This window comes from Oryzias melastigma, linkage group LG3 (genome assembly GCF_002922805.2).
Source record: "Oryzias melastigma strain HK-1 linkage group LG3, ASM292280v2, whole genome shotgun sequence".
NCBI classification, from domain to species: Eukaryota; Metazoa; Chordata; class Actinopteri; order Beloniformes; family Adrianichthyidae; genus Oryzias; species Oryzias melastigma.
The window spans coordinates 26,906,910-26,919,955 of record NC_050514.1 but is presented as its reverse complement, the minus strand read 5'-3'; the positions used below and the strand labels follow the sequence as shown (position 1 = coordinate 26,919,955).

Sequence of the window (13,046 nt, the reverse complement as noted above, 5' to 3'; positions counted from 1 at the left end):
GGATTAGGGAGGGAATTCAGACATTGCCATCGTTTCTGCAGAGCAGCAGTAATTTGCCTCAGAGTTGTTTGTGGACAGGACCATTGCCACAAAGTAAGCCTGCTCCCACGTTCCATCATCCCTTTGTTTGCACTCTCTTCCACTAGCTTACAGCCCCCCTATCTAACATGTAACAAAAATGTCCAGCAATAGTGGAGCTATCCAGCCGTCTATACGAACAAATACCAACATGGATCTATTTGTGTATAACTGGAAGACTGGAGCGGAGCAAGAAGCCTACCGATTGTAGGACCTACGTCACATCTACAAGCCTTTTCCAACAGAATTTTTCCGTCTGCTCCTGATTCACGATTTTAATAAAGAAATATGCAGAAATGCAATTTTAAGCTACATTTAACAGTTAAAAACACCAAAAACGTTATTTTCTTTGGAGTGGGTCTTTAAAGTACTCTTATGACAATGTTTTTATTTAAAAAAAAAACGTCCCCAATAGCATCATATTTATGATTCTGAAGTTTTTAACCAAAATCCTACAACCTAAATGTCTTAAAAAGCCATTTTTCATGTTGATATGAAGACTCTGTTTTCAAAATCTCCTCTGAGGGGGCGTGGCTGTAGGAGCTGAGCTGCATTTGTTCTCTTTCAGAAGAAAAAAGCCACATATACACATTAAAAACTCAAAAAAACAAGATTTTCAGCAAAGGGGGACTCAAAATGTTTGAGTAAACTAAAGTTAAAGTCCCACTATTTGTCACGCACCTAGGTAAGTAAAATTTGTTCTCCACATTTGACCCATGCCCTGGGGGAGCGGTGAGCTGCAGACACAGCCGCACTCTGGAACCATTTGGTGGTTTAACCCCCCAGTCCAACTCCTTAGTGCCGAGTATCAAACAAGGAAGCACTGGGTCCCATTTTTAGAATCTTTGGAATGACTCGGCCGGGATTTGAACCCAGGACCTTACAATCTCAGAGCGGACACTCTTCCACAAGGCCACTGAGCTGGAAATCTAAAGTAAATTCATAATTATACTTAGCAAATACAGACAAATATACGAGAAGATCACACCTAAAGGGTAATAATGGGGGGTTAAGGAGCAGCTGCTGCCCCTCCATTGTTTTCCAGCTGTTTCCATCAAAAGCGTGACGCAGCAAATACCATCCCGCACGTGCCGCCTGTGCTGAACATCAACAATGAAGACGAAGAAAATTTCCCAGAAGCCACCTTTCATGGGAGACTTCAAACGCAAAAACATTCACATTTTCCTCGAATAAAACATTTGTAAAGTTAGCAAAACAAATTGACGAGTATCTTTTTCTGAATGGACCGCCGAGTTGGACCGTGTTTGCGTGGCTCCAGCCCACCTGACGTGAGTCATATCTGCCTCCGAAGTGACCCGCATCCTCTTCACCTGCCCGCACGAAAGGATCTCTCAAAGCGGGTTGAGCGATAAGCTACTTTCGACAAACCGAACGGAGCTTTAAAGTTCGCCACTTGTGCCACACGTGGTCCGGAACACAGCACCAGTTCGGATATGAGAAAAAAGAAAGAAAGAAAAAGGTGTCGTGACGTTCCCTCGCGGGAGAGGACACCGAGGAGGAGGAGGAGGGCAGGAGATTGATGAAGAGGCTGCCTGTCGGTGATGGTGTCCGCGACAACACCACCACTTCACTTCATCTCACTTTCGTTTCCAGACAGAATTACCGGTGTACTTCACCGGAGTCCGGCCAGGCGCTGTCAGTTCAGAACCAGCACCAGCAACAACAAAAAGAAGAACCGCGCCGGACTACTTTGTCCAAACAAACTAAAACAAGAAAAACGCCCACCTTCAAACTCTAAAAGTACCATGACGTGTCCTCTTTTCGAGCGACATTTGGCGTAAAAAAGCCGATAAGTTTGTCAACTCCGCTGTCTTCGTCTGGGTCGACCCCTCGCTGCCTGACTGACTGACTGTCCGAGAACTGACAGCTCCGAGCCGGGGTGACGCTCAGCCCCTCCGCGTCCGGAACGCTCCCCGTCCAACTCGCGACCCTCGCGGGGGTTCTTACCTTCAAACAACCGCGGAACGCAACTCCGGTCGTCCGTGTTTACACAGCGCTATCGGCGAAGTTGTGTCTGTGATGATAGTTGTACTCCTGTTGGCGACCACGGCACCGCCGCTCTGCTGCTGCTGACGTGACCGTGATAACGCCTCATTTGCATATTAGTGAGCCCTCCTGTGATTGGACGACAGACAATTTGCCGAAGTGTCGCTAGTTTTGGTCGCATTAACAACAGGGTCCCCCGGGAGGATCAGTTTGGAGGTGTTCTCTAACTAACTACAGAAAAGAAAAGGCGGATTTTGACAGGAAACTGGGAGCGAACCCCAAGTTTTGACAGAGTGCATAAGATGGCCGCGTCGGCGCCACAGCCAATCCGGAGAGGTTTTACTTTCATGGAAAGACAGGAGTCGCTCCTCGGTGCGAACGTGACAGGAGTAGGAGAAGGGATCTTCAGGGCGAGTACACACCGCCCTCTGGTGGCCGCCTGCCAGAACGACAGGCCATCAACTATAGAGCTCCTAAATATGGAAGCGTTTATGACTCATAATTCAAAATAAAAGTAAATACTGGAGATGCTTTTTTCATTTTCACAATGTAACTGGATCAATAGTATGGGGTCAAATAAGGATCAACTTAAAGTAACAAGATTGAAAATTTGAAAAACAAGCACTGCATATTAGAAAAAAAAGAAGAAAATTTTAAAGCAGTTTGAAACCCGAAAATACATATTGAAAACTTGAAGGCATTATTCAAAAATAAATTAAAATTGAACATTTAAAAAGAAAATAATATTCAAAACTTGAAAATATTTAAAATTTGAAGGCAAAAATGCAAAGTTGAAACTATATAAAAAAAACTGTTACCAATAAATATGTTTATTTATACTTGAAACTTTTCCTTTTTTGAGCTTATTGTATGGGCTCAAATCAGGATCAGCCTAAAGTGAATTAAAAAAAATGGACCATTTGAAAAACAGACAGAAAATGTGAAAAAAGACAAACTGAAAGCAGTTTTAAACTCAATACTTATTGAAAACTTAAAGCAATTATTCAAAATTTGAAAAAAAAATACTGAAACTTGAAATATTTAAGTTAAATTAAAAAAAAGTAAATCTGAATCTAAACTGTTACCCAAAAAAAATGTTTAATTGTACTTTTAACTTTTCCTTTTTCCTTGTAGCCATTGATCTCAAAGCCCTGCCCCCATGTAAAATTAGGATTAGCTCAGCAGCAAAAACTTGAAAACCGAATTGAAACTGAAAAGAGAACTGAGAGCAAACAGGGAAATAAGGAAATTTGAAAGCACAAATTCACAAACGTGCAAGACATAAAATAAATTCAGAGTCTGTAATGTAATTTTACTCTTAAGTTGGGCCCAAATGTAATATATTTTTTTTGCTTAACTTTATTAAAGAGAAATCTAGTAATCCTCAGATAATTTTAGATGAAAGGTTCCATAAGGAAAATGATGATATGTGCCAGCAGCACCTGGAATACAGCATAATTTATTTAACTATTAATGTTTCATCACTTTCTTTGTTTTTAAATTAATCATCAGCTTGTCTGGATTTCAAATCTCTAACAGCTTAGAAGGATAATAAACGAAGAAAAAAATAAAAATAAAATAATGCACACAGTTGTTTTGAATAGAATTTATTTAAAATAAATTTCCATTGGTCGGATAATCATGACATTAAATATTATCAAAAATTTCCCCTCTAACTTAACACAGAAATCCCACAATAGAAGTTTGTCCTGTGACCTCAAGTTGCAAAATCTTCCAAGGAAAACTGTTAACTTTCCCAAAAAAATGGTAACAAAAAGAACAAAATTGGGGGGGAAAAAAAGCAAAAATGTTTATATATTAAAAAAAAAAATTAATCACAGCATTCATTATTTACACAACCAAATTATAATAAAACAGTAGGTAAAGCCTTTAAAATTACTTAAACCAAATAAAATAAGCTTACCTAAATAGTTTTATAATTAAAACTTGTCTCCTCTGCATTATATATATATATATTTATAGTTTTAGAAACTAAGTACAATAGTTTATGAAGTGATAAAAAAAACAACTGCTCGATTATGAACATTAATGGTAGGTAAAGTCAGGCAGCACTGATCCACTGAAATTCATAATTAGGTAAATTTATATTCCGAATAAAAATCCTTCTTTGTGTCAATGTAACCGTAATAATGTGTCAATTCACCTTTTTTTGGTCCTAATTTCCTTCCAGATCTGCCTAAAAAGCTTTAAAGGTTATCAAAAAAAAAAAAAACAGGAGGGGGGGGTAAAATAAAGTACTCTGTCTTTACACAAACTACCATTAAACAATGTTTGCATCTCCCTCTAGTGGCTGCTGTGTGAACAGCACAGCTTCAGTTCTGGGGTGGACTGTCATCTTTGCTGAAAGGCTGAGTTGAACCCGGTTTCACCCAAGACAAGCCAGACACCTGCATTCCCTTGTGCTGCTCCTCTGGACGTCTCTAAGGCACAAAAACAAGATAATAAATTTGGTGTAATTTATCGGGTTTTGATGAACAAATCAAGATAACTGTCAAACTAACCTTATATGCAAACATTCTTTCCTTTGCTTCTTCATGAACAGCCGGGTTCCACGGAGAAAAACTGAAAGGAAAGACAAATAGATCAGATTTTTGCTTCCCTTTCAGAGTTGTGTGCACAAAATGGAGTGTGTCGTTTTGTGGCGAGCTCTGGGATGTCAACAATGAGGACGTGTAACCAACCTTATTGCGTAAGGATCATCTATCTTGGGCTGGTCAAAAAGATGACTGTTGCATAGCTTCACACTGTCCACCACTTTGCTTTTGAATAACTGCACATCTCTTTCATACCTGAAAAGAAAAAAAATACTTTTAGAAACAAATTTTTAATAGGAGAAAAAATGTATTCACATTTTAAATCTGAACACTTAAACGACTAATTGGTTCTGAGAAGAACTTGTGTTTGTTGGTTTAGAGAAAAATACTTCTAAGGGTGTTTTCAGACACAGGAAAAGTTCTTTGGTCTGGACTGAGTCAGTTTAATTTGGTCTGCATCGAGTCCTGAACCTTGCATTTGGTCTGTATTCAGACTGGGTCTACGGACTAAAGCCTTTAAACAAAACCAGGTGAATTAAGATCTCTTCAGTCATTGGCCAGGAATTATGATGGCGGGACAAAGCAACAATAATAATATAGAAGTCCAGGACTTTTGCAATCCATCCATCCATCTTCTTAACCGCTTCTTCCCTTTCGGGGTCGCGGGGTGCCGGAGCCTATCCCGGCCACTGATGGGCGAAGGCGGGGTACACCCTGGACAGGTCGCCAGTCTGTCTCAGGACTTTTGCAATCCTTGTTGGATTAGTTCACTTTTTTAAACTTGATATTTTGAACATCTGAATCAACACCAGGTACAACACCTTTTACTGCTACTTTATTACGGTGGAGACGACGACGGCCAAGAAGGAACACTGATCCGTGTTTATGACATAGATTGTCGGGAAAACAGAGGAAAAGTGATGAGTATTGCATTAAGAGTCGTTTTCATGAGCCTGCATTCGTCCATTCACATTTCAATGAGTTGCTGTTGCATCGTTACTTCACGGCTTTATATTAACATCACATAATGACCGACTACGGTGGCTGTTTTAGTTCAATTATTCTGCTCAGAGCATGAAGCCTATTCAAACTGAGGAAACTCAGAGCGAACTAAAGTTCAGTCCTATTAGAAACAAACCAAGACCACCTTGAAAAATGGGCCAGAGTGGAGTTCTTGGTCCTGAACTAGGGTCTGCTTGGGTAAATTCAGATTGAAAATTAGGCTATATTCAGACTGGATACATTTGGTCTGTTTAAAGTGAACCAGAGTTTATTTCCCTTGATAATCTGGAATAAAGTGTCAGTCTGAAAACCCTGGTCCAGAACAAGGAACCACTCTTGGACCCATCTTTTGAGGTGGTCTCAGTTTATTTCCAATCAGACTGAACTTTGGTTCACTTTGAGATTCCAAGTATATGCTACCGAGAGCGAAAAAACTGAACCAAAACGGTTATTAACGGTCAAACCTTGGAGCAGTGATGTGACAAAAACTCATTGAAATGTGGTTGGACAAATGCAGGCTTAATAAAATAACTGTTAATGTGATAAATATTGCTTTCCCCAACAATCTACATGTCACAAACATTGTTAGCGTACCTTCCTAGCTGTAGCGTCCTCAGGAACCGTCTTGCAGCATACTGTACCAAAGTAACAATAAAAAGTGTTGAACCTGGCCTTCATACAGATGTTCAAAACAGATCAGTGAAATAAAAAGTATAAATAAGTGAACAATCCTGGCAGGGATTTCCAAAATGTAGCACCTCCATCTTTCTCTTGGTGTTTTGACCCACCCCCTTACATGTTGGCCAATGGCTGAAGAGATCTTTAGTCACATGGTTTTGTTTACAAGAAATCTCTGGTAGATCTCAGTCTGAATACAGACCAAATGCAAGGTTTAGGACTTGATCCAGAACAACTTAAGTGGACCCAGTTCAGAACAAATAATTTTTCCAGCGTGAATACACTCTTAGTTCAGGATTAACGAGGGAAACAAACTCTGGTTCACTTAAACCAAATGTGTCCAGTCTGAAGACACTAAAGATGATGTGATCAATTATATATATATATAAGTAAAAGATAATAATAAAAATCAGCTAGAAGTTTTCATAAAGATCAGAGAAACAAACTAGAGAAACAGTGGAATCTCACAGGACAGCAGCCTCTGGGTTGAGTGGCTCGGCTGTGTTGATCTTGTAGAAAACGGTGCGTGCGTACATCAAGACCTGCCAGATGTGGTTATGATTCCGTCTGTAAAAACAGAACAAGGCTGATAAGGTTTGATTCTAAATGTCTTCTCCAGAAACCTGCTGTATGATGAGATCTTCTGTATTTAAGTGAGATAACACATGACAAAGACAATCATTTGTATTTTGTTTTTTAATAAAAGCCACAAAAATGCCTTTTTTTTTTAATACATCTTTATACTTTTGCAAAATGAGCAACAACTTCAGCCACAACCTTTAAATTTTGATTTTTATTCCAAGATCAACAATCAATAATTTCGTAACAAACTGGGAGTTTTTGAGCAGTCATGAGTCAGAGTGAACAGATGCTGAGGTGTACCGTCGGAGGTCACCAGCTTCCTGCAGGTTCAGCTCCATGCTCCAACATTGAGGGAACAGTTAAGGCATGACCTTTTCCTGCTCCAACATCACTGTGCACCAGAGCACAGAGGAAGGTTCATAAAAACATGAACCTCAGAGACCCTGGATGAGCTCATCCAAACGGGAAACCTTTGGGATGCATTTAAGAAGACTGACCCAGCTCTTCTAGTCGGACAGCAGTGTTTGAACCCACAAATACCCAGAACTCTGGGAAAAACGGTCCCATAAACCAATAGTCTTGTGGATCTTTACTTAAAATATTTTTTTTTTTAAAACATTTTATTTTAAGTAACTGTAAAGGTAAAACTAGTGAAAGAAAAAAAAGGGGGTAGCCGTAATTCTCCATCAACCCTTTGTAGTTTATCAACGTCATATTGACACATTTTGACATCATTTCGAGATTCATCTATCACAGAAAAATCAATTTTGTCAGTAACCAGAATTAAAGCTACATTAAATTATAATCCACTGGATTATAAAGCAGATTTTCTATTTTTAAACAAATTCAAGGATTTAAAGTGTGCCTCATTGTTTTAATATAAACAAGGGCTCACTTCATTAGCTCTGATTTAGTTTTTGCTGGTTATATTTATGAATTTGTGGCTGAAATGCACCAGAAACAGTAAAATAAACCATTTCTTTTTTGTTTTTATCATGGCATTTGCTGCATTGACATGATCCTATGGTGTAGGATGTCTTATTTTGAAAGGAAGTCATGCAAAGCTCAGTCAAAAGTTATAAACCATTTCATATTTTTTTAAAAAGCCATCATCTCTTCATGTTTATGTTTTATTTATGCCAAAAAAAAAAAAAGTTCATTTCAATTTATCACGTCAATAGCAAAAACAAATATAAATCAATATTTTATTTTCTAAAGGATGAGTGAAGAATTTGTGTCTCCTACTGGATTTTGGTTGATGAGAAATCGACCTGAATGGCTCTTTAAGTGTTGAAAGTTGCCAACCATAAACGCGTATCTTAACCATGTGGAAAATCTTCCCAAGAGTTGAACTCTAACGTTAACTTTACATGGAATGTCATCTTAATTTAAATCCATGTTTTAGCCAATATTGTTTTTGATTGACAGTAAAGTGTGACAAGTTTATGTCTAATCTAAAACAGCAAAAGCTTAAGCATTTCTTTAATGAACCTATTACCTTCATCTTAAAAAAGCCTAAAACTGGATCTAAAAGGTTTGTTTCACAATTTGGAAACAAGTTAACCAGAGGAGAGAAACAACACCTAATGAAAAATCTCACACACCAGTTGGGTAAGTCAAACCCAGAGATATTCCTCTTGAGTCACATCAGCGTGATCCTAACTTAAGGCTCATGACAGTCAAATGATTCACATTACTGACATGCAGGTGCGTGTCAAAGGTGAACTGTTGGGTAAGGTAAAGGAAACCCTGGAAAAACAAAAATACAATACCTCCATTTGGTAAAAGCTCTTCTGACATCAAGTTCTCCAGATACCGGGTCCACAAGTGGATGAAAGACTGGGTTGTCAAACACTAGTTTCTGAGATAAAGAAGAAGAAAAAAAAGAACTGATTTAATTGAAGTTCAAGAAGCCCAAATGAAATACTGTTGAATGATTAGATTCTACATTAATTTACTTTGACAGTGATGCTTAAACACTAAATTGTAAAAACGTACTTTAATTTTTGAACCATTAACATGGTGATTCCAATAGATTCTGAAGGAGAAAAGCGCCGCTTTTCTCCTTCAGAATCTACTGGAATCATCATGTTAACAGTAGAAAAGTTACAGTAAACCAAAGAACATAAACACTGGAGCTCTGGTGTTAAAATGTTAACTTGACAAAAAGAAGGTTGATTCAAACAACTATCAGAGACAAGGTGATGAGATCAACCCTATCTCCTCATTTATTGATGAGTTTTAACCCTTTGAACAGAACAACAGAACTGGCAGCATGTATTTTCTTCTATAATGTGAATAGAATGAGCTGAGACTTACGGGACACTGTCCGTCTGGATAGTTGTCAGGAATATACACAGTGAATTTGAAGACTCCATCCTGGTACAGACCATGTCTGATGAATATGACTCCGAACCACACTAAATGTTGAGAAAATCCACACTTTAGATCAATTAAATTGAATTCCCTGATTAAAGAACAAATGCGCAGAATGACTTCTGACCCCTTGACCTCTGGATAGATTAAGTTACAAAATAGAAACATGTTTTTCCTTCCCATTCTAATATAGAAATTTTAAAAGGTGACAAACTATAATGAAACTCTTTATTTTATAGACAAATGTGTTTTCTTTCAGCACTATAAGAATAATTTAATCAAAGTCAAACCTGAAGCCCCCATATCATCGAAAAATAACACAATCACAGCCAACTAGCATATTTTGGTTTGAATAAATCAGGAGAAAAATATTGCCAACTTTTCCACTTCTGACAATCTTTAGTCGATGACTTTAAGAAGTGTTTTTTTCTTTGAATATGGTGTGATGCTGTATTATTAAGGATTAGAAAATAATAAATATATGAATACAATATATTGACAAGAGAAAGTCAATTTGAAGTTCTAAAGAGTTTGTTCTCTTTTTGTCAGATTGTTTCTGATGAGTCCATATTTATAATTATGTGAACTGAAGTAATGATACCAATGAACAAGCCAATATCAAATTTCCTTTTTGAGGAAATGGCAACATCATTTAGAGAGTTTTTATTTTTCATTTCTCCTCAAAGTATGTCTGCATTTTAGATTTCAGTTCTTAACAGGTTACTGACAGCATTCTTTGTTTTACATCAGTTACATAAAAGACAATAATAGAAGGGAATCCTTACTTAAAGCAGACTTGTATGATGGCTGAACATAAATCCCAGGGAGTTTCTGCTTAATCACAAGTGTGCTGCAAGTCACAAGGCAACAAGTTATTCAATATGAAGGAAAGAGAGACATTAAAGAAATATTCTCAAAAACTTAAAGTCCCACTCCAACTATATTTTATTGTCAAATCGTTCCCAGTGGTCTTTTGATTGTGAATATGCAGTTTAGCCCCAATCCTAAAGTCTATTATTTTATAAGACATTTTTTGCAGAGCTGCAGCACTCAGAGGGTTAGCGCAGAACTCAGCTCCGCTAATTTCCCATCAACCCTTTGTTTACACTCATTCCTGCTAGCTTATAGCATCTCACAAGCCCAGTTACATTAGCATAGCAAAAAAAAAAAAAAAGAAAAAAAAAGGGGGCAAGCGATATTGGATCTCCAGTTTTGAACCAGAGGACAGCTCAGTCAAGGAAATAGAAGAAGTCAATGGATCCATTTGTCTGCAAGTAGACTCTTCCGAATTAAAGCGGAGAAGGGAGACTTTGGCCCACCCATGGCAGCTGCTGTGCCACATACCCCAGCTTTTCTGATCCATCATGATTTGAATAAAGAAATACTCAGAAATGCTGTTTGCATCTTAAAATCTTCTATACATGTCGTCTATTGTAAGAAAAATGCTGCAATGTTTTTGGTGTTAAAACCATCAAAACACATTTTTCATTGGAAGGGGTCTTTAAGGAAATAACTGGTTGTTCTTAATCAACAAGCAATGCTTAATAACAGAGTCGAAAAAGGAGGACATTTTTAAATAAAATTAAAGCGATAACATGAAAAAAAAAATTACTTACAACTCAGCCAGAAGGGAGTACTCCAAGTAAAAAGGCCCGTAGGAAGCATGTGTGCCATTGGCAGACTGAGCTGGAGTTCCTGCTGGTGAGTGTTTGGTTACCGGCGCTGTATTCTTAGGAATGGGGGGCAGGTGTTTCTTGGGAAAGTGAGTCCGGGCTGGACTGCCTCTTTGTTCTCCGCCCTGCTCTTCATTATCAGGCCTCTGCCGTTTAAAGACAGAAATATGAAGAATCACAAAATTATTTTAGTTCATAAAAAAATAACACTATTAGAGGATGCTTAAGATTGGGGTCTAGCCCTCGAGCAGCAGACACTTCTGTAAACAACTGCACAGGGTGCCCTAAGTATCTGATTTAGACTCAAAATCACCAACTCTGAACACAAAGTTTCGTCACACAAAATTATTGTACTTTACTGACATGCAACATTTATTGTCGTGGTGCTAACACCAACAAAAAGAGCCAGGATGAACCGAAAAGTGTAACAAACAGCTTAAACTATGCCAGGAATGGTTGCTATCATCAGAGCAGAACAAAAGCAACTCCAAGCAAAAAATATATTATGTTAATGAATATTTTGATAAAGAGGGAATCCGTTTTTGGAACAAAATCCTGTCATAACTGATCAATTGAATTTGTTTTGTGAAGGTTTTTATTGTCTGGTTGAAAATGTGCTACTAAAGACAGCCGTCTTCAAAACAGCCTATGCATTAATGAATATTACCTAAATTAAACCTTCATCTCTCTCTAGTTTAAGTATAAATATTTTGAATTTCAGAGCACATACGAATGCTTCAATGGTATAAGAAAAAAAGGCTTTAAAAATGTGTTTGAGCTTACCTTACGACTTGGGTTGGCCGACATGCTCCAAAAAGGATTACTGTTCATTAGTCATTCATGGGTTAAGACTGATGTCTATTTATGTTCCCAAAAACAAGCTCTGTGAGGGCCATCCGCTGTAATGAAGTCAGATAACACAAAAACGGTTAGTGCTTGTATGACCCATTATCGTGATGAAATGTAGCAACGAAATCACATAAGAACACCCATCTAGCTGATACGTGACACATTCCAAATTTAAATCACAAAAACCAAAACATAACGACTGACAAATCTTAAACTGAGAGAAAGAGTGAATAATGGAGGAATGAAAGAGGAAAAAACACATCTGATGTCAACGTAAAGACGGAATGGTGTGCTAAAAACACGATGGCATTTGATAACATACTTGTCACAGCCCAAAGGTGTAGCGTTATGCTAGCACACCCTAAATCTAAATATTATACAAACTTAAAATTACTTTCACACGACAGGCGTATAAATGTCGATTTGAAGCCAAAATAGTTTTGAAATTCCAATGCCATAACATAGACATGCCGCCAGAAATCAAATTTTTAACCTATATTTATTCGATGATAGCATTAGCTTAAAAGCTACACTCGACGTTGCTAACTTGTCTAACGCCTAAACATGTAAAATGTTTTTTTTAAAAAACATGATTTAACGTACCGTCTTCTCTTAAAAGATGTAAAAAGTCTTTTTAACGTGGATGTGCTCCCATTTTCACTTCATTTTTAAAGAAAATACTCTTCAGCTCGAAGTTCCTTTAGATGTTATTGTGGATAGCAGCAGGCTAGTGTGTGCTAGCTAAATAACTTGACAGACACAAAAGCCAGAGTTCAATCTAACCTAATGAGGGGCGTGTCCGTTTCACAAACTCGGAAATTGATTGGTCAGTGGGAAAGACACAGCGGCAGTTGATTTGCTGATGATTCCAAGGAAAATCTGTAACCTTAAAGGGAAACTGTACGGTCAGGTTGGATGGGAAAGGGGAAAAAAACAACTACAATTTCTTGTTTTAAAAAAAGCTTAGTTTAATTTTTCAATATAGTTAATAAAATAAATATTAATAAAACATACATTCATAGCACTATTAGAATATATAGCATACAGTTAAGATATAATATAATATAATATAATATAATATAATATAATATAATATAATATAATATAATATAATATAATATAATAATAATGCAACACAACATAATACAACATAACACAACACAACATCATAGAACATAACATAACACAACATAATATATAGTTAATAATTATATTTATATACAAATAGATTTCTGTTTTAATTATT

At 37.3% G+C, this 13,046-nt stretch overlaps 2 protein-coding genes across 6 annotated transcripts in view; both read right to left on the bottom strand.

Annotated features, from left to right (window-relative positions):
• Positions 1-2,588, bottom strand: part of chd9 (chromodomain helicase DNA binding protein 9) — a gene marked incomplete at its 3' end in the record, with an annotated part of 97,014 nt that extends 94,426 nt beyond the window's left edge. For all 4 annotated transcript variants that reach the window (XM_024296024.2, XM_024296025.2, XM_024296026.2 and 1 more), the window contains 1 exon segment: positions 2,047-2,588.
• A 1,088-nt stretch (positions 2,589-3,676) lies between these two features.
• Positions 3,677-12,565, bottom strand: LOC112161234 (akt interacting protein). 2 transcript variants are annotated; one of them, XM_024296290.2, is made up of 10 exons: positions 12,404-12,565; positions 11,735-11,850; positions 10,895-11,100; positions 10,064-10,128; positions 9,222-9,322; positions 8,675-8,763; positions 6,789-6,887; positions 4,788-4,895; positions 4,608-4,668; positions 3,677-4,526 (listed from the first exon to the last, which is right to left on the bottom strand). In XM_024296290.2, the coding sequence occupies exons 2-10, from the start codon at positions 11,780-11,782 to the stop codon at positions 4,419-4,421; spliced, it is 885 nt and encodes a 294-aa protein (XP_024152058.1). In that variant the 5' UTR covers positions 11,783-11,850; positions 12,404-12,565; the 3' UTR covers positions 3,677-4,418. The 2 variants fall into 2 exon arrangements, with proteins under 2 accessions (XP_024152058.1, XP_024152059.1); XM_024296291.2 differs by having other exon boundaries at positions 10,895-11,097; positions 12,404-12,563.
• Between the last annotated feature and the right edge of the window lie 481 nt (positions 12,566-13,046).